Consider the following 18,897-nt stretch of genomic DNA (forward strand, 5'->3'; position numbering starts at 1 on the left):
ATTTATTTGAATAAGAGATAGATAAGATTGGTTCCACATCACTAGATCTACTTAGGGAATTTTAATTCATGAAGAACGCTATCTAGATGCATAAGACAAAAGCTACCATAGCATATGATTCTAAGAGAAAGGACATAGAATATATTTGTAGACAGCTAATATATAACACTATCTTAATTTCCATTTTCCTCCTTGCTGAATTATCCTAAGATAATATTCTCTGTTTTCTGTTATTATATTATTCCATGTGCTCTATGTATGTGCATGTGTAGTGCAAAGCAGAAAAATGCAGATATGACCTACTGAGGTGTATGAATTTAAGAGACCAATGTCGGAGAGAGAGCAGAATTTCTATTACATAATTGTCCTCTGTAGAAGTGTTCAACAAGGATGGTAGAAGGAAGATATAACTCAGTATTCTTAAATCAGTAGATACCAATGAAGAGACCCCCTGGAACAGTATCTTGTGACAATTCACAATGTAAAAGAACCTAAATCAAAGGACAATTATAAGCTTTTGGCCATGTCTTTAGCAAACCAATTATCAAATGTTAAAATTTCAGCATAAGTAATTTATTGTCCACAAGTTGGCGGAGTATCTGTTAGTATAGATGTGCTTGTTCCTAATCTTCTAGAAGCTTTTGGTAGTCGTGCTGGGGATCAGGTCATCCAAGTAGTGGGGTCATTCATGATAGGTGGATACTATCCTTGCATTGATACAACACTATTAACTTTTCTTGAATAAGACTTCCTTTCTCTTCTCTTCCCCAGCTTGAGATAACTGTGTCCAGTGCTCCATCTTCCTCTGGATGGTAGTAAGTGCATGAGAGGAAGAGGACCTCAAGAGAGGCTCCTGCCTGACATCAATTTGCAGAAGATTTTCTTGGGAAAGTGGACAAGGAATCTGAGCATACCACATGCATTCACTTGCATGTCTGTTCTAGAAGGATTGAAGGATGACATGGCCTTAATTGTGAAAAATGGTGTTGCTTTGCTGAACTTATTTGCTTTCTTTTGGGAAGTACGGAAAGTTCATCAGCAACTTAGATGGAACAAAGTGTGAGACTGCGTAGTTACGGGATGACGTGCTTGTGCTATAGGTGGAGGGTGGAGTTCAAGAGCTTGAAATAAACTCTCCAGCTCTAAGAAGAGTACGGCCTTACCAAAGCCATAGCAAAACAACTTATGGGAAAGAAATCCTCTGGTAAAGGTCTGACTTCATCACTCAGCTTTCTATAATTCAGAACTCAGGGGCAATAAGGACATCTTCTCTAGACTAAAACCATTCTTTTTCTTTTCCTCAGGATACTTGCATATCTTTTTGGGAAAAATTTGATTATTTTTTTTTGTAAAAAACTAATAATATCTTTTAAATAACATAATATGTTGTTCTAACTAAATCTGGCCAAAGGAGATGTTGGAACCAATTCAAGAAAATGAACTGGTTGATGGTTGCAATAATCATTCTCTGAACATGGATTGGGATTCCACGAGCCTTGAGCAGTCTCAAATGTGAATTAAACTTAGGACTTGCTTTATTTATTTCTATCTGATCTGTTACAGTTAATTGTCCTAGATTTCTATGTGCAAACAGACCTAGATTTCTATTTTTCTTGAAATGCATCATATAACCACAAAATGATCTTTTCTGTGTGATATATTGCACTTTGCTCTTCTTTTTTTGATGGATGGTAATCTTGTATTTGGTTGTTGCTTTAGAAAATTTCAGAGAGACCATTTGTGTACTACTGAAATGGACAATCAACTGGATAGATCTAAAAATAAAAGAAAAGGAATTGAAACTTAGGACCATGATTTGGCAGACTGATGACCAAAGTACAAGTAGGTTCCATGTTTATATTTGCATGCAAGTTAGAGAGATCATAGCCCTTTCGAGGCATAGAATTATGCATAACAAACTTGCTGATGGTTGATGATAGATTTACAGGGGTATCCATAATTTGTGTTTGTGATCTATCACTGCCATAGTAGATAGAAAATCAGAAAAGGAAAGCTCATGCTGTGGGCCAGCACGAATAAAACAAGTTGAGGAAAGGGGTCTCAATCAAAGAGATAAGATCCTACATATAACAAGTTTGGAAACACAGGAAAGCAGAAGGTTTAGAAATGATACTATTTTATTAGGTCCATGATTCACTTATTTGCAAATTGGTTTATATTAGCTTGCTCTCAATATGTTCATTCATCATCAGGCAGTTGACAGAGACTTGATCATTCCAAGTTGTACTTTTGTAGGCTGCTGCCTTCTCTGTAAGATAAATATACTAACCAATTGATTAATGGAGAAATGAATAATAAATTGCAAATAAAGATAGATGATCTGAGAGCTGATGATCTCAAGTTACTAAAACAATGTTGTCTCAATCCATGCCCCTAAATTTATGAACTTAAGGACAAAAGCCATGTCCTTTTTTTCTTAAAAAAAATTGCTTGACAATGTCTATGTTGATGAAAGAGAATTGAGCCCTCTAAATTGCACAATAAAGATACTTGAGCGTGAACAATGCACACACACACAGACTATACATACATACATACATACATACATACATACATACATACATACATATATATATATATATATATATATATATATATATATATATATATATATATATATATATATATATATGACAATAATTTTGTGGATAAGTCATGCTGGATACGAGAAGAAAATGACTAAAGTGAAGGGCACAGAAGCAACTTTCCATATGATTCTTTTTTCCTTTTTTACTTCTTCTATATTGCTAAGAATTTTTGTTTCTATTTATTTGCATACTCATTCACTGAAATCTCTAGTAGGGTGAACCAGAACAACGTTTCCATTATACTAAGACCTGCCCTCAAAAATTGATCACAACAAGGTATGTACCAAGATAGTTCATACTTAAAATGGTGGCTTATTCCCTTCGTCGCTTGCTCAAGGCCCACTGAATCCATATGGGATGTTTATTTATGTATTTGACAATCTTTTATTAAACTTGATAATATAACTGATTTTTTTATTTGATTATTTATGATTCTGTTGGTATCTGTTTTCGAGGATGAGGGGAATGCCAAGTCAACTTTTTGATTTACACTGAGAGATTATTGAAGCTATCAAAGAGAATAGATGGTTAATGAACAAGAAAATTTGAAAAGAAAACATAAACAATGCTAAATTAGTGAACATATTCTATTATTCTAAATCATAAAGGAAAGGAAGAGTTTGGATAAGAATCCAAGTTGAGACAACAGAAATCTTCTAGAGTTGGATAAGAACCCAAGTTGACACAGCAGAACACATTGAAAATGATTTAGTCTAAAGAAGCTTCTTTTGCTGTAAGCATGCTCTCATTGATTGTTGCTTGACCCAGTAGCTATCCTTTCTTTCTTAAGTAACCAAAATCCATTGTATGTAAAGAAAAAACACAAGTCAGAAAGCTATATAATACTGCCCAACATCTGAATTATTCAATAGGGTTTTATATCAGAGATGGTCATTGGGATTATTTAAATTTTTAAAGACTACGCCCGACCAAAAGTCTTAAAATAAATGAAAATAATTACAAAAAGGAAAAGGAGAGAAGCAAGTTCAGGAATTTGACTGGTGAGAGATTATCCATTAGTTTTTTTGCTAGAATAATTTGTGTTTATGATCAAATGGTATAAGGCTAGTCATATCTTAAGTCTTAACATGTCAAAGCTCCATAGATTAAGTGGCACATGTGTTCAGCAATGCTGAGGGAAATATTCATTCATTTTCATGCCTATCTGCGATTGCTAAAATTGTGTTTATGAAGCAGGTATTGTCTCTAAAGGTCATGGAATCATGGTCTACTTTATTTAAAACAATGGAGGAGTTTTAAATTATTTCTTCATCAAGAAGATTGTGTCAACTCAAGTAGTCCTGAGAGTAACATCCATTCACGTTGTATTGAGAAGCACAAGTAGATACTTGTTGAGCACCAGATTAGTCTTCTTTCTCAATTCGGTGAGATCATCTTTCAAACTATTTTGTCCATTATTTCACAGTGACGATCTTTCTTCTCTAAATCCAGCACTTGTTTAAGACTACCATATACGGTGTTAAGAATCTGCAAGCTCTTGTTCACTTGACACTAGTTTCTTTTGGTGTTTCAGAAGAAAACAAAAGCTCAGAGCTCCCAAGTTTGAATGTTGCTGCCAGATTGAAAGCTCAAGTTTCAAGCTTCTAAGCTCAAGGTCAGGAAATTCCACTTGGTTCATGGATGGCTGAATCAAATATAACAAGTTTTATGTTTCTGACAAAAATAATTTCTCAGTTGAATGTTACAGTTTGCCTTTCAATTAATCTAGCTACAGCAGTCTTAGATCCTCTTCTTATACCAGATTCCAGTTAACATAAATAAACTGAGAAGCAATCCATAAGGGATCGACTCAGTATGAATGAGTAGAGTCTGCATCAGCAATTAGAATATGGTGATAGTTCATTTCTTTGCAGCAGAGTCACAAGAAAGAAGAAATGACCCCAATATCAACTTCAATACTTGAAACGAGTCCAAAGAGAGTTGATTTCTTTGTGATGGCGGATGGAATTACGAGTTAGGAAAAAAATTTCTAGGATTAATCTTCCTATGGATCCTAACGAGGATGTTTGATTATGAAGTTTTGATACTCATTACGAGTTTACTGTCAAATCTGCTTACAAATTCTTGCAGTCTCTTAACAGTAAGCCTGGTGAAAAGTGGTTTATATTAGCTTGCTCGCTCTATCTATCTACGTATATATCTCCTTGTTATATGATGACACAATTATGTCCCTTTTTTCCTTGGCAAGACAGTCCCCATTTCTTCATTCTTGTTTTTCTGGGGAACAATCTTCATGTACTGTCACAATCTTTCTTGTTTCTCTTTCTTCTTTCTTGTTTTACTGGTGAAAAGTGGTTTCAAATGATGGAATCAGTCGACCATAAATCAAAGATTGGAAATCGAATGATAATTTAGTATTACGAATTTAAAAAAGTAAAAAATATTATGCAAAAATTGTAACTAAATGGCATGATTTTTTTAATCTGGTAAAATTGTAGGAATAATATTATTTGTTGCTTAAAAATGTCATATATATATATATATATATATATCTGTTTAATTCCGTGGATATGTATATAAGTTTGGAGATTTTGCGTGTATTTATTTTAAAGTGGTGTTTACCAAAATACGCTAAGAATCGCAAAAAAAAGGGATTTAGAAATATCTTTATTTTAGGACTTCGGCTCGCTGGCAGAAGAGTCGGAGGCGTATCCCTTCTTGGCCGCCAAGAAGGAAGAAGAGGAGCGAGCGAGCGAGGGCTTCATTGATCGCTTCAGCTCGACGCCGGTGACACATGTTCCGACGCCTCCTAACGCCGAGACCCCGCCGCAGCGCGGCCACCGGCCTCCTCGCTCTCACCGCCTTCTATGGCGGCGCGGCCCTTGCCTCCTCCTCTTCCTCCTCGGATGGTCACTCCCATCCCACCAGTATCCCTACTGTTCTCCTCCCCCTTGCTTCTCTCGCTCTTTTCAACCATCTTGTGGCTTCTCAGTTTCGCCTTTCTCCCCGTCGACAGATGTAGCCGTTTCGATCTCCGCTCCATTGCGGCAGTTCCTGTCATCGACTTCGGAGCTGTTCTTGCGAGACTTCACTCTTCCATCTCTCTTCTCTAGCCCTGCCGGAGGTTTTAGTATCAAGCAACGGATTCTGTTTCTTCCCCCTTTCTCTTCTTTACTCGTTGCATTCTTGATCGGCCGATCTTTGGTTCTAAATGCAGGCTTTTTTACACGGTATTCTTCCACGAGCCCTCTGCCGGATTCGAATTCGTATAGGGAACCGCTCGGGAAGAACCGGGATGATGCGCCGTGCTGCCCGGGATGTTTGGGAAGGAACTCTATCGCTGAGGCGGCTGCGGCAGCTGGTCCTGCTGTGGTGAACATTTCTGTCGTCCAAGGTGAGGATGCTTCTTTTTGCTGCTTCAGGTTGTCAATCGAGGGATTTCTTTTTTGTTCTTACCTAACAGGCAACTTCTGGCAACACATTTCTGAAGGTCTGTATGGTCCAATGTTTGGGAAGAGTATCGGCTCCGGGACCATCATTGATCCTGATGGGACGATTTTGACCTGTGCACATTGTGTGGCAGACTTCCATAGCATGAGAAGGGTTTCCAAAGGAAAGGTTGGTGCACAATATGACAGTATTCTGTGAACTTTCTCCTTAAATCAGGTCTAGGATGCTAGGGACTCTATTGCAGCTCTGTGATTTTATAGTTAACTCCATGATTAAGTCCATTAGGCATTACTTAGTATGGAACATTGTGAGACTATATTATTACTGACAGTTTGATATTATATTTAGGATCTCTTTTATTGCATGCAAGTATAAATGCTTTGTAGATACAGTTGGAAACAATCAAGGTTATGCCATTTAGTTTAGGAGTGAAGATTGGTACTGGAATCTTAATGGACCTTGGTAGGGTATAGAATTGTAGTAATCTGGAAGAGGCCTACAATGTCTCCAAGGCTCGAGGAATGTCACTTAGGTCAGAAGTGTTCTTGGTTAGCTAGGCATTATAACTCTTTGAAGGTTTCTCCAAGATATTACCTGCAACCCAGCTAACACAGAATATAAAGTTTGTTCATGACGATTGGAGTTTTCAGAAGTTCAAGGCTTGTTTGGTTGATGCCCTAGCATTGACGATAGAAAGTGATATGTGTTGGGCCTCAATGAGGACTCTGGGCCTTTGGTCTGGAAGTTTCTGTAACCCAAATTAGCCCCAGGTTGGAAGTGGATGGTTAGTTGATTAGTATATACTTGTTGTTATAATTATTACTGCCGGTATGGGCTTGAGCATTATGGCCATGTTGTCAAGGGCTCATTCCATTCAAGTTCTTGGGCCAATGGACCTATTGAGTCTCATCTTCTCCGTACATGTTTTCTCCCTAAAATGTTATGGGAAAGAACTAGAAAGGTCAGCCATGTCGTATTCTTTTTTCAGTCATAAGAATCTTAACTTAGGTAGGGAAACACATGCTTATATATGTATGATTGAATTAAGTTCTTCGCTAGTGCTAGTAAATTGAATTAGCTTTATCATTGAGGTAAAAGCCTAAAATTTAGCCTTTTGTCTCCAATTTCTACTTATTATTTTCTTAAATTAAAATAGGTTGGTGTGACTTTACAAGATGGCCGTGAATTTGAGGGCATTGTGGTTAATGCTGATTTCCTTTCAGACATTGCTGTAGTGAAGATACAATCTAAAACTCCACTTCCAGCAGCAAAACTTGGATCATCATCTAAGCTTCGTCCAGGTGACTGGGTTATTGCCTTGGGCTGCCCACTTTCTCTGCAAAATACCATCACATCTGGCATTGTAAGGTATTTTAACATAGATGTTGTGCTTCTTGTTTAATTTCTACTTTATCATAAAAATTCTCCTCATTTGCTGTCAGTTATTCCAGGAATTTCATGAGCATGTATTAGATTGTTGTAATTTCACTACAAATTATTGTGTTTGATTAAAGTGTTGTTCAATATTATATCAGAAGCTTGTGGCTTTCATCTTGAATTTAGTACTATGGGTTTATGCTGTCAAGGAAAATAGTCTTTTTGGCTTCTTTTTATTTTGTGATTCTCTTTTAACTCTCCTTTCTATATGTAGCTGTGTTGATCGGAAAAGCAGTGACCTTGGTCTTGGTGGAGTTAGAAGGGAGTATCTGCAAACAGATTGTGCGATTAATGAGGTAAGAATACTTGTTATTTTTTCCTTTCTATTTAATAAACTTTGTGCATCTATCATTTGTTCCAGGACCTTCCTATATTCTTTTGTTGGATGATGCCAGTGACCCTCATTATTGTTATTACAACCCTTCTCGACTATTATTGAGCTGGGAGCTTGTACTTTACAACAATTGACCTACTTGCTGATATTTGTTTGAGTTGGCTGGAATATTTTGGTTCTGTTTGCCTCAGTGAAGTGGTTGCGTGACTTTTAATTCATTAGTGTGAAAACTGCCAAAAAAAGATTAAAGAACATAATATATGATCTCTAAAACTCATCATTATGCACTTCTATCCTTTTTTGGCTTTGTTTGTGCAGGTTCTCAAAGAATTTAATTGAAGGAAATTAAATGTGTTTATAAAGGAGAAAATTGCTATATGTACTACTATTTCTCTGCTGTTTCATTTGTAAGGTTTCATGATTATGGTTTTGCAAAGAAGAACAAATTGTAGCTCACTTCCCAATTATTTGATCGGCGAGTCTTTGAAACTTGCAAGGCTGAAGGAATCTTAAGATATTTGATTGTCTTAACTTTTGTAGTCCAACATTTTCTACCATGATTGATTAATATTATATTATATATTCATCAATTGTTTTATCCTGTAGGGAAATTCTGGGGGACCCCTTGTGAACCTTGATGGCGAGGTTGTAGGTGTTAACATCATGAAAGTTGCCGCAGCTGATGGATTGAGTTTTGCTGTGCCTATTGACTCGGTCATTAAAATAGTTGAGCAATTGAGAAAGAACGGGTATGCTTTATTTAATTTGGTTGTTCTCACTTAGAACACCACTTAGGCTTTTCTGTTTTAGTAGTTCCTCTTGGTCCAATTCTTTAGTGACATCCTAAATGATGTCCTGTTGAGTGTAGTTATCTGTCATTTAGTTCAAGCAAATAGGAGAAGAATATTTTGAGCATTTTGTCTCTAATGCGTCTTATTGGCAGTTTTGCTTCTCTCCTATATCCTTACCCCACATCTTATCCTTATCCTTTCATGGGTAAGCTGTTAATTACTGTAGTAGACTTGATGGTGGAGGTCAGAGGGTATTAGCAAGATGTTGGAACCATGATAATGGAGGTAAAAGAAAAACTAGAGGTGGTGGTGTTGGTGCCAAAGCGAAGTTTAGAACAATGTTGGGGATGAGGTGGATATATTTTATGTGCAGATCTAGCCTAGGTCCTTGCAGGTCTGGACTAGATCCTTATGGATATAGCCTAGATATTCATGGATTTGACCTAGATTCATACCGATCTTACCTAGATCCGTGTCAATCTAGCTTAGATCCATGTGCATCTAACCTAGATCTACACAAATTTGAAGGCAGTTAAGTTTACCATGTAAGATAAGTACAAGTGTTATAGGGACAAAGTTGACAATGACCCTCAGCTTGTCGTCTGAATTTGTGTGTCATTATAGAATCAATACGTGCATGAGGAGACCATAAAACATTAGGCTAGAGACTATTAGTATGGGATAGTGGAAGTGATAGGGTTTAAACCAAGTGTCAACATGAGACAACCCAATGGTGTACATGAGCTTGTAGGATGACTCAGTGATTTAAAAAGCGCTAAGCGCCAAGGTCCAAAAACGCCCGAGGCGTTAGGCGCTCGCCCGAGCGAAGCGAGGCGCTAAAATATAAAAATATATAATATAATTAATAAATATAATTATTTAAAATTTTAAATAAAAATATGCTATTAAATTAAGAAAATCTAAGATACAAAATCACAATATCACATTAACAAAAAGTTTCAAAATTCAAAACAATAAAATTTTACATCAAAATAAAAATTAACAACATTAAAATCAAAATAATATATTATTAATCTATTAACAGTATTGAAAATTAATCATTTCAAAATTCAAATAAACTTAATATTAAGAGTATACTGTATACTGAGCCTGACGGAGAAACGAGGAAGCAGCGGCGAGCGGCGAGCGGCGGCAGTGGCAGCGGGAAAGGGAAAGGGAGCGGGAGGCGCGAGAGGGCTCGCGGGAGGGCTCGCGGGAGGCGCGAGCAGTGGGAGGGCTCGCGGGAGTCGCGAGCAGCGACAGCGACGAGCAACGACAGCGGGAGCAGAGCGACGAGCAGCGAGATCGGGAGCGGCAGCGGGTTAGGGTTGGGTAAGGGTTATATCGGTTTAGTTGGTTCGATTGAACCAACTAACAACCGAACCAGGACCGAACCAGACCTAAAATCCTGGTTCGGTCACTTGGTTTACCCAGGCGCTCGCCCAAAGCGCCCAGCGCCTGGGCTCGGGCGAGCGCCTGTTTGAAGCGCGCCGCCTGGGACATTAGCGAGGCGCTCGGGCCTCACCTCGCCTCGCCCGAGCGCCTAGGCGAACGCCCGAGCGCCTCTTTCAATCACTGGGATGACTAGTATCAAATAGCCTTGATCAGGTGCCATGTGGAATTCCTTAATTCATTTGGTAGATTACGAAACAGATGAGGATTAATAATGGATATACCAAGGAGAAGAGGGACATTAAGAAAAGTAATTGCAAAATGAATTAAATTTCATCACGTCTTTGCTGATGCAGCTTGAGGCCCAGAACTGAATCAGAACTTTGAAGTAAGAGTTCTTCATTTGTTCTGTAGAATTTTCACTGTTCTGTAGAACACTTTCTTTGAAGTTCTGATTCAGTTCTGAGGTCCTTCTAAGAATTATTTCCTATAATGAATTTGCATTTTCTGAGGATGTGTTTTCTGCTGAAAAAGATTTAGGCTTCTCTTTAATACTAAGAAAAAAATAATCCTAGCAATTTATTTTTATTTTTGTTTTCATGTAGGAGCAAAGTTTGTCTCCTGTAGTCTAAGTGTTGACTTGTATTTCTCCTTCATTTAGAGGTTGAATAAGCATATGATCATACTGGTTGATCACTGATATGGTACAGTCACATATTGCTTTATCACACAATCATGGGCATGCGACTCATCATATAGTGTGACAAAATATGTGGCATGTAGTGCTGATAAACCCAACAAGATGATGGAAACAATATGATATGGTAGGCAATGTACCGACACTAAATTTCTGACATCATTCCACTTGCAGTTGTCTTGTATATTGCCATAAATATGGAACAAAGTTTGTTGATTGTTGTTCTACCTTTTGATTTCAGCTTCTGATCATTTTTTATACTCAACTTTATTGTCATTGAATTATCACATTATGCCACAACTTTTTTGACCTTGATCACCCTAAGAACACAATATAGTGTAAATTAAATCTATGTAAAATTAAAGCCTTTATAACAATTTAGTAACAATATCTTGTTTGTTTGTAAAAAAATGTTTGTGCAGAAGAGTAGTCCGACCATGGCTTGGACTGAAGATGCTCGATCTTAATGAAATGAAAATTGCACAATTTAAGGAGAAAGATGCTTCGTTTCCAGATGTAGTGAAAGGTGTACTAGTGCCTGTGGTAAGTTTTGTCTAGTGATAATATGCTATGAGTAAACTATAAATGCTTTTCCATATCAGATTATTTTTATAGTGCTTGTTAGGTTTTTTTTTTGGCATAAGGGGAACATGGAAAATAAATTGGATCTAAAAATTGGAGTTTGAAACTAATATCATCGGTGATTTACCAGAAAGGAACCTTGCTTCCATAAATGACTGGAGGAAAAATTTTAATTTGGTCAACCTATGCACAATGAGCTTCCTGCAGAAAAATATGTCAGGTCATCGCTTTCTCCGCATCTAGCCCTTGGCACCATCTTTCCTGTGCCTTAAACTTTTCTTTGTTCTCACTTTCCTCAACTTAGAGTGGTAATGACGTGAAAACCTCTGCTATCATATTTCTTTACCCATTGTTCGAAATGCTATGAAGGGATTGGACTTAATGAATGACATGGACATGTGGGACGGGAAGCTGCTTTTGAAAGAGATTTTTTTTTTCATGAGCCCACTCATCTATTCTTAATTACAAACTTGTCATACCTGGTGAAGCGTAAACTTGCAAGGACATTGGAAAGTACATTATTTGTCATACATGTCAACCATTTATGCTTCATATTTTTCTTATTCACTACATGCTTTGGACATAATAAATTGGTCTTCTCCACAAATGATTTGTTTATCAAAGATATTTAATAAAAATAAAAGATAATGTTGATTGCATAGTATGCAATTTTGAATGGTACCATCCGGTACGGGCGGTATGTACTGGTCCGACGACATACCGGTACGCGGATCGCCTACTACCAGACGAAACGTGCTACAGTGCTATAGTAAGAGGAAGAAATATATAAAACCGCTCGGTACGTCCTGGTGTATCGCTCGGTGTGTCCTGGTGTACCGCTTGGTACATGGTATCATACCATACCGAACCAACCTCGAAACACTGGTATGATACGATATTGCATACCTTGGTTGATTGTGCATTAGCTGGCTCATTGATTCTATCAATCAGTTTTTTATCTTTTATTATCATGTTGAGGATAACCTACTAAATGATAAAGTGACATGGCTACCAGGTAACTCCAGGATCCCCTGCTGACCGTGCAGGATTTCGACCAGGTGATGTAGTTGTGGAGTTTGATGGTAAACCAGTTGGAGGCATTAAAGAGGTACTTCCACTCAAATTGTCTAGAAACCAAGTCACAGCAATCTTCATGCTTGAATCATGTGCGAAAGCAATTAGGTCTCATCCTGTTCAGAACTGGACTACGTACTCAACTTTAGGTCTTGTGCTTTAATCTGTCAGAAAAATTATTACGTTGATGATTGGATTTATTTTCCTTGTAAATTGTTTTCACCATTCATTTATGAAGCACAATATTCATGATTGACATTCAAATAGTCAAACATCATTCTAGTGTGGATACCAGGAGAAGCTTTTCCCAAGCAAGTCAAAATTTCTTGGCAAACACATGGGGGAAACTGATGCAATTTTGAAATTGCATTAGCTTGCCCAACTATTGCATTACATTATTATCAAAATTGGGTCATCAAAGATGATACTCAAAAGTAAGTTAGGTTAGAATCTCAAAACTATAATTTTTATACCTTAGATGCAATTCGATCATTATCTTCTTCAATGGAACATATCCTGTTTCTGCTTCAGACATACTCTCAGTTCCTTGTGCCTAATTGCTGCCATTCATGATGGCATTTATGATTCATATTGCTGGTTAGCGTAACTAGATTTATTTCTTTCTAACTGCATTGCAAACGGATCACCCAAGAAACTTCGTTTAGGATTTGTTGCTTTGTCTTTTTTTATTTGGAATAATCAGCACTTCAGTCTGTAAAGGTACTAAAATAGTTTTTGCCAGAGATACACATGCATCTGTTTTCAATCCTAAGACTTTAGATTTATTTAAATGTGTTGTAGACACTGTTTGTCTCAATATGTTTGTCTTCCATATCCAATATCTGTTGCGTGTGGAAAAGAAGTAAAGACATTACCAAAGCAGAATGTACTGTCGTCGATTGCTGTTTCTTCTACAGATCATCGACATCATGGAGGATCAGGTTGGGAAGCCTCTGAAAGTGCTAGTGAAACGAGCAAACAACAAGTCAGTCATGTTGACCGCAGTGCCCGAGGAAGCTGACATCGACAGGTGACATGTTCCTTGAATACACCCTCGTACAGGCACATGTCATATGATATAGAACATGCATCATATGATATAGAACATGCATGCTTAGCCACATATGTTGGTTTTTTGGATTTAGCATTGAGCTTTGAAGCTAAGAATGACAGATTGTTGTTAATAAGATGAAATAAGATGCTTTTTGAATTTTGACTAAGAAAAGTCGAAAATTAACTTCAAATTTTCAAAATAGTTATTTGAGTATACTAAATGTGCTCATGTTCAGATACATGTAACACTAAATCTGTAATAGATTTAGTGTTACATGTATCTGAACATGAGCACATTTAGTATACTCAAATAACAATGATGATGAGAAAATTCACATTATAATGATTGATATATGCTGATCTGACTATATATCGGTTTCAATTTATTTATTATGATTTTGTATTGACATTATATTGATTCAATCAATCAGTGATGGTCAAGAATAATATTTTGTAAAATTGTAAAATAATGTATAAGGACTGATGGCTGTCCGAAGGTCAAGAAGTTGTTGGTAAACTACAAAACTAATATATATTTTTTAATGCGTTAATTTTAAAAAATAATATCATAATAGAATAATTTAAATAAAAATCTGAAGTGTGTGCACAAAATAAGATCACAGTGAACATCACAATCTTACCACGAGGAAATCAAGGTAGACATGATGATGTCTCCAACGCGGTGCTCGTTTTGCATGTATACATGTGTTGTCTCAAAAGGTTAACATCAGCCTCTCTCTCTCTCTCTCTCTCTCTCTTTCCACATCCATCTGCCAGCCTTACGACACAAATTAAATGAGAGCAACATGTTAATTCCTGATGATGATGAGATGATTTCTCAACTATACGAGGAAATCTCAAACTCTGTTGATCTACGTTGAGGAAAATCTTCTATTCTGTCGAGGAAAATTCTCTCTCCTAATCCAAGCTAAACTTCTTATATTCTATTGTTCTTATTTTCTATTATTTTCTTCACTTTTGTTTCAATCTTGGATTTTTTTTTGTTTTTTTATCACTATACTTGTTTCTAAAAACTGAAGTTGTTCATAATCTTTTGATTTATATTCTTAACACTCCTCTTATATTTTTTTTTATCGCTACGGTTGCATCTAAAAGTTTAAGCTGTCGATGGAACACAAAGATTGACCTAAACCCAACATGATAAAAATAATCTCAAAATGAATAAAAAGGGATCAATTTTAGGTGACAGTACACGATGAGCGAACGAGCAACAAGCGACATATGGAACAGTGCCATCCTGCTATTTGAGAACACTACGAACAACTCCATGATGAATCAATTTTATGTGTGACAGTACGACGAGCAAGCAAGCAACAAGCAACATATGGAACAATACCATACTATTATCCGAGAACACTATTGAGTACCATCATCTTTACGATGAATTGTGAATTACTAATATAGTTTACGCTTTGTGTCGCATGTCATGTCACAAGTGAAATGATGAGTTTGTTTTGACAATACCATAACACTTATATATATATATATATATATATGCCTAAGCTCATAGATGAGATAAGAAGACCTATATTTTTGATGCACTGTTGACGACATGTTAGAAGCCGCAAGAGAAAATTAGATATAGTAGAAGCCATTATATCAATTCTGTCGATCTAAAGAAGAAAAAGATGCAGCGGACTCCCTCATCTTATTTACAAGTAGGAAGAAGCAATGTTTCCGGTGTCAGAGGGCATGAAAGCCAGGATCAAAAGTAGAACAAGCATGCCTATAGGAAGCAGCAGCAGCGCCGAAGGTGGTGGTGGCAATGGAGGCAGTACGAGAGGAAGTATCAACAGAGATAGAGTGAGGCAGATGAGTACAAGAAACGACTTCATGCTGAAATAGTTGGAAGGGGAGCCTCTCGTCTCCTGCTCCTGTGGTGGATGCACCCTCCCGCCCGTGCTTGAACCAGTCGCCGATCTCTCCATCCTCCGCCGCCTGCCATCCTCATCCGTCTGTCTGCTTGATTCTGAGCTCGAATGCTTCATGATGCATCCAGATCAACACGTCACAGGCTGGTGTATGATTGCAAGGCACATCTTTAGATCAAGTTTTGATGAAGTGGGGGATCAAAGAAGGCTCTCAAAGCCAGAGAAGCGGATTCCAAGATGACCACTCGAGTTGTGGGATAAGATTGCAGAAAGTGATGGAGGCTTTGTCATGAACAACTCCGGTTTACATCTTCTTCTTCTTCTTCTTCAGCCTTTCTAATGGAGACATTGGATTTGTTTTCTTTTCTGTATGAAGAAACAGTATGTTTCGATTGAAATAAAGAAGGAAATAATTCACTTAAAACCACTTGATCAGAGACCAAACCTCTAGTTGTTCCTCACAACCCTTGGAAACCACTGCACAGGCATCAGTCCTCCTCTATCGAGTCTTTACCTGAAATCCATGCCATAGAACGAAGAACTGCACATGAGATCGGTGCAGGTGTCCTCCTCTGACGCTCCTGTACTATGAGATGAACGGAAGAGTGACAAGAGAAGGTTGATAAGGATTATTATTGACAGAATGAGTTTGATGAGGAGGCAGTGGCTGTGATGCTGAGAGCGGGGTTTGGTAAAAGGAAGCCTTGCGGTCTGCTCTCATTTATCCCTGGGAGGATCAGAGCAAGAAAGAAGAAGGTTGAGACTTGGGGTGGATACACTGCATTCCGTGTTCAAGTCTTCAACTACTATTGTTTATCCCATGCAAGTGGTGTGGGCTGGTGATGATGGCATGAGCTTTCTCTTTCTCTTTCTCTCTCTCTCTCTCTCTCTCTCTCTCTCTCTCTCTCTTTGGGAGAAGGAAAACCAGGTTGATGTTTGAGGTTCCTCTCCCCTGGCCATCTTTCAAGATCCCCTTATCCCCCCTCCCTGGCTCTTTTTGGATCTCATGACAAGTCAAAAGAAGGCCTCCACTTCATCAATCTGGGTTGTCAGTGAACCAAGTTGAAGCACGGAAAATTCTTGCTTTGGATATGGGATAATTAGGTTAGACTTTTTTTTATTATTTCCATCCACTAAAAAAATATATATATTAAAAAAATTTATAATTACGAAAGTAAACTATTTAATCTTAGTTATCCTAATACTGGCGGCATTATCGATAGATGATACAACAAGTGCATAAATGATATGAAAACGATATATAAAAAAAAAATTCAACGATGATGATAGACTAATTATATATTATCCTCTATAATCAGATCTCTTTAACGTCTCGGTCCTTAGACTTAAAACATTTATATTGAAATTTTTATAATTATGAAAGTAACATATTTAATCATATTAACTGTATTTTCATTGATTTTACCATAGATACAACACGTGACAACATATGCCTGAATAATGTCATACCACTCTACCTCCTCTTCCTCTCCCTTCTCATCGTTAATAACACAAATATCTCACTTGCTTGCTTTTCCTCTCCCACCACCAATATCGACAAAATCAATTATCATATCGTTGTTGTCGATCACCACCACAATAATCACTCATAGTCACTCATAGTATCGTCATCCATTATCATTGTTAAAATTATCTTTTCACTCATGTTTTTGTATTATTCATGCTCATGTAGTCACGTGTTATTTTACCGACGATATTAAGACAGATTAAATTAAATATTTCACTTTCATAATTATAAAAATTTTAATATATAATTTTATTTTAATATAAATTTTAAAATCTAGAAACCTAGATTCTAAAAAGGTTAACTATGTAAGATAATTTATAATTAGTTTATCATCATAATTTAAAATATCTTTTTATCCATCATTTTTGTCTCATTGTATTATCATGTATTTTATATTTCATCGATAATTTTAATGCCTCAGACATTGTTATGGGATCCACCAATAGTTCTGATATATATATATATATATATATATATATATATATATATATATATATATATATATATATATATATATATATATATAACCTCATAATGCCTCACATCACAATGCTAATTCTTTTCTCCATACTAAGTTGTCCATGGCAGTTGGCATCTCGAGGCCAATAAAAATGAATATAAACAAGGACAGGAGAATGTGTCTGTTTAGCTGGAAAGGTGCAGGAGCTGCTGCAGCCTGGATTGTTTCAGCACTCAGAAACCTCAGCTTCACTATACCAATTTGCACCACCCTGTGTTATCAGATCATAATGCATTCATCTGTATACCAACTTGGTTTCCTTGCTCTCTGCATTGGCCCTTTGTTTCCTTCTCCCTAAAAAATGTATCCAAGTTATCTACTACTTAATGTTAAAGGCAATTGTGAGGTCTTGCAATACTATAAATATTCTTTGGTATCATATACTGTGAAAAGATTTAGCATATTCACAAAACATTTAATCTTGAAGCTTTATGCAATGTATATATTCTCAAATTTGCCAGTTCCTATATCTTAGCCATAGTAGATTAACCTTACTGTGATAATATATGGCATTCCCACAATTACTTGGGCAAGCTAATACTGCAAGAAAAAAAAATGTTTAACACAATATGAAACAAAATAGATGAGTCTTATTCCAACTGGATTTCCTATCTTTATTACATAAGTATAACATTCAGGGATAAAACAAGACATGAATATAACTTATTAGAATACCCACTAAAGGTTCATTACATGCCACACTTGATTGGGTCTTGCACTTCTATTTGTTCATTGTCATACCATGTGAGACAAGTCCCTAAACAAATCATGTTTTACATTGCAACTCTTCAAGATTAAACAGCTAAAAAACATGAGATTTGAATTAAGACAAAAACAGGATATCCTTGCCAAGTCAAATACTTGGCTAGAATATGGTGTTTTGTTCTTTGTTCGACAAGTGTCATCCTTTCCAAGGTGGTATTCTAAGAAACAAATCTGGTCTGACTATCTTGTCTTACATTGCAACTCATGTGAGACAAGTCCCCAAACAAATCATGTTTGACATTGCAACTCTTCAAGATTAAACAGCTAAAAAATATGAGATTTGACTTAAGTCAAAAACATCAACTATTTTGTCATCCCAAATGGGATATGATTCTCCTTTTGGCCCATAATTCATTGAACCAGATTAAGTTTCAAAGTTAAAGGTGCAGCCAATATTGAAAACAAATCATAGCAAGTCAAATAATTAGGTAATCACAGATACATTTGGAAATAGCCAAACAAAAATAAATAAAATAAAAAAACATATGAATAAAATTCTTAGGAAACTTTCATATTCATGGATACACCTAGAGAAGTTGGAGACTGCAAAAGAAAATTAAAATTCATCAACCTTTTCGGCAAGAGCCATTCTTTCCATTTCTCCTTGTGGAAGTGAACATCTTGTTCATGGACAACAAAGGCCAGGGTTGAACATGAGTTAAAAGGAAGTCAACTCCTCTTATGTTTCCAAATTGGAATTTCCATTTTCTTTTACTTTTGGTCAGAAAAGATACTAATATATACCATGGCATTTGATTAAACTTCAGTGTCTAAAAAAGACAGATGCACCAGAATTGTCTCTCAGCAACTTC

The 18,897-nt window shown here is 36.6% G+C and overlaps 1 protein-coding gene and 1 long non-coding RNA gene across 4 annotated transcripts; one reads left to right on the forward strand and one right to left on the reverse strand.

The window, feature by feature from the left end:
• The first annotated feature begins 3,856 nt into the window (after positions 1 to 3,856).
• Positions 3,857 to 13,537, forward strand: LOC103997483 (putative protease Do-like 14). Of its 3 annotated transcripts, none has more exons than XM_065082295.1 (12): positions 3,862 to 3,994; positions 4,144 to 4,224; positions 5,247 to 5,497; positions 5,587 to 5,694; positions 5,788 to 5,964; positions 6,061 to 6,188; positions 7,177 to 7,388; positions 7,672 to 7,753; positions 8,398 to 8,540; positions 11,094 to 11,214; positions 12,269 to 12,361; positions 13,245 to 13,537. In XM_065082295.1, the coding sequence occupies exons 3-12, from the start codon at positions 5,365 to 5,367 to the stop codon at positions 13,359 to 13,361; spliced, it is 1,314 nt and encodes a 437-aa protein (XP_064938367.1). In that variant the 5' UTR covers positions 3,862 to 3,994; positions 4,144 to 4,224; positions 5,247 to 5,364; the 3' UTR covers positions 13,362 to 13,537. The 3 variants fall into 3 exon arrangements, with proteins under 3 accessions (XP_018686741.2, XP_064938367.1, XP_009416996.2); XM_009418721.3 differs by having other exon boundaries at positions 3,863 to 3,994; positions 5,247 to 5,479; XM_018831196.2 differs by lacking the exon at positions 12,269 to 12,361 and having other exon boundaries at positions 3,857 to 3,994.
• A 1,446-nt stretch (positions 13,538 to 14,983) lies between these two features.
• LOC108951190 (uncharacterized) lies at positions 14,984 to 16,194 on the reverse strand. Its single transcript, XR_001975508.2, has 2 exons — positions 15,718 to 16,194; positions 14,984 to 15,638 (listed from the first exon to the last, which is right to left on the reverse strand). It is a non-coding gene; the product is annotated as an uncharacterized LOC108951190 (long non-coding RNA).
• Positions 16,195 to 18,897: the final 2,703 nt, after the last annotated feature.

The sequence above is a fragment of the Musa acuminata genome, chromosome BXJ1-9 (genome assembly GCF_036884655.1).
Source record: "Musa acuminata AAA Group cultivar baxijiao chromosome BXJ1-9, Cavendish_Baxijiao_AAA, whole genome shotgun sequence".
Classification (NCBI taxonomy): domain Eukaryota; kingdom Viridiplantae; phylum Streptophyta; class Magnoliopsida; order Zingiberales; family Musaceae; genus Musa; species Musa acuminata.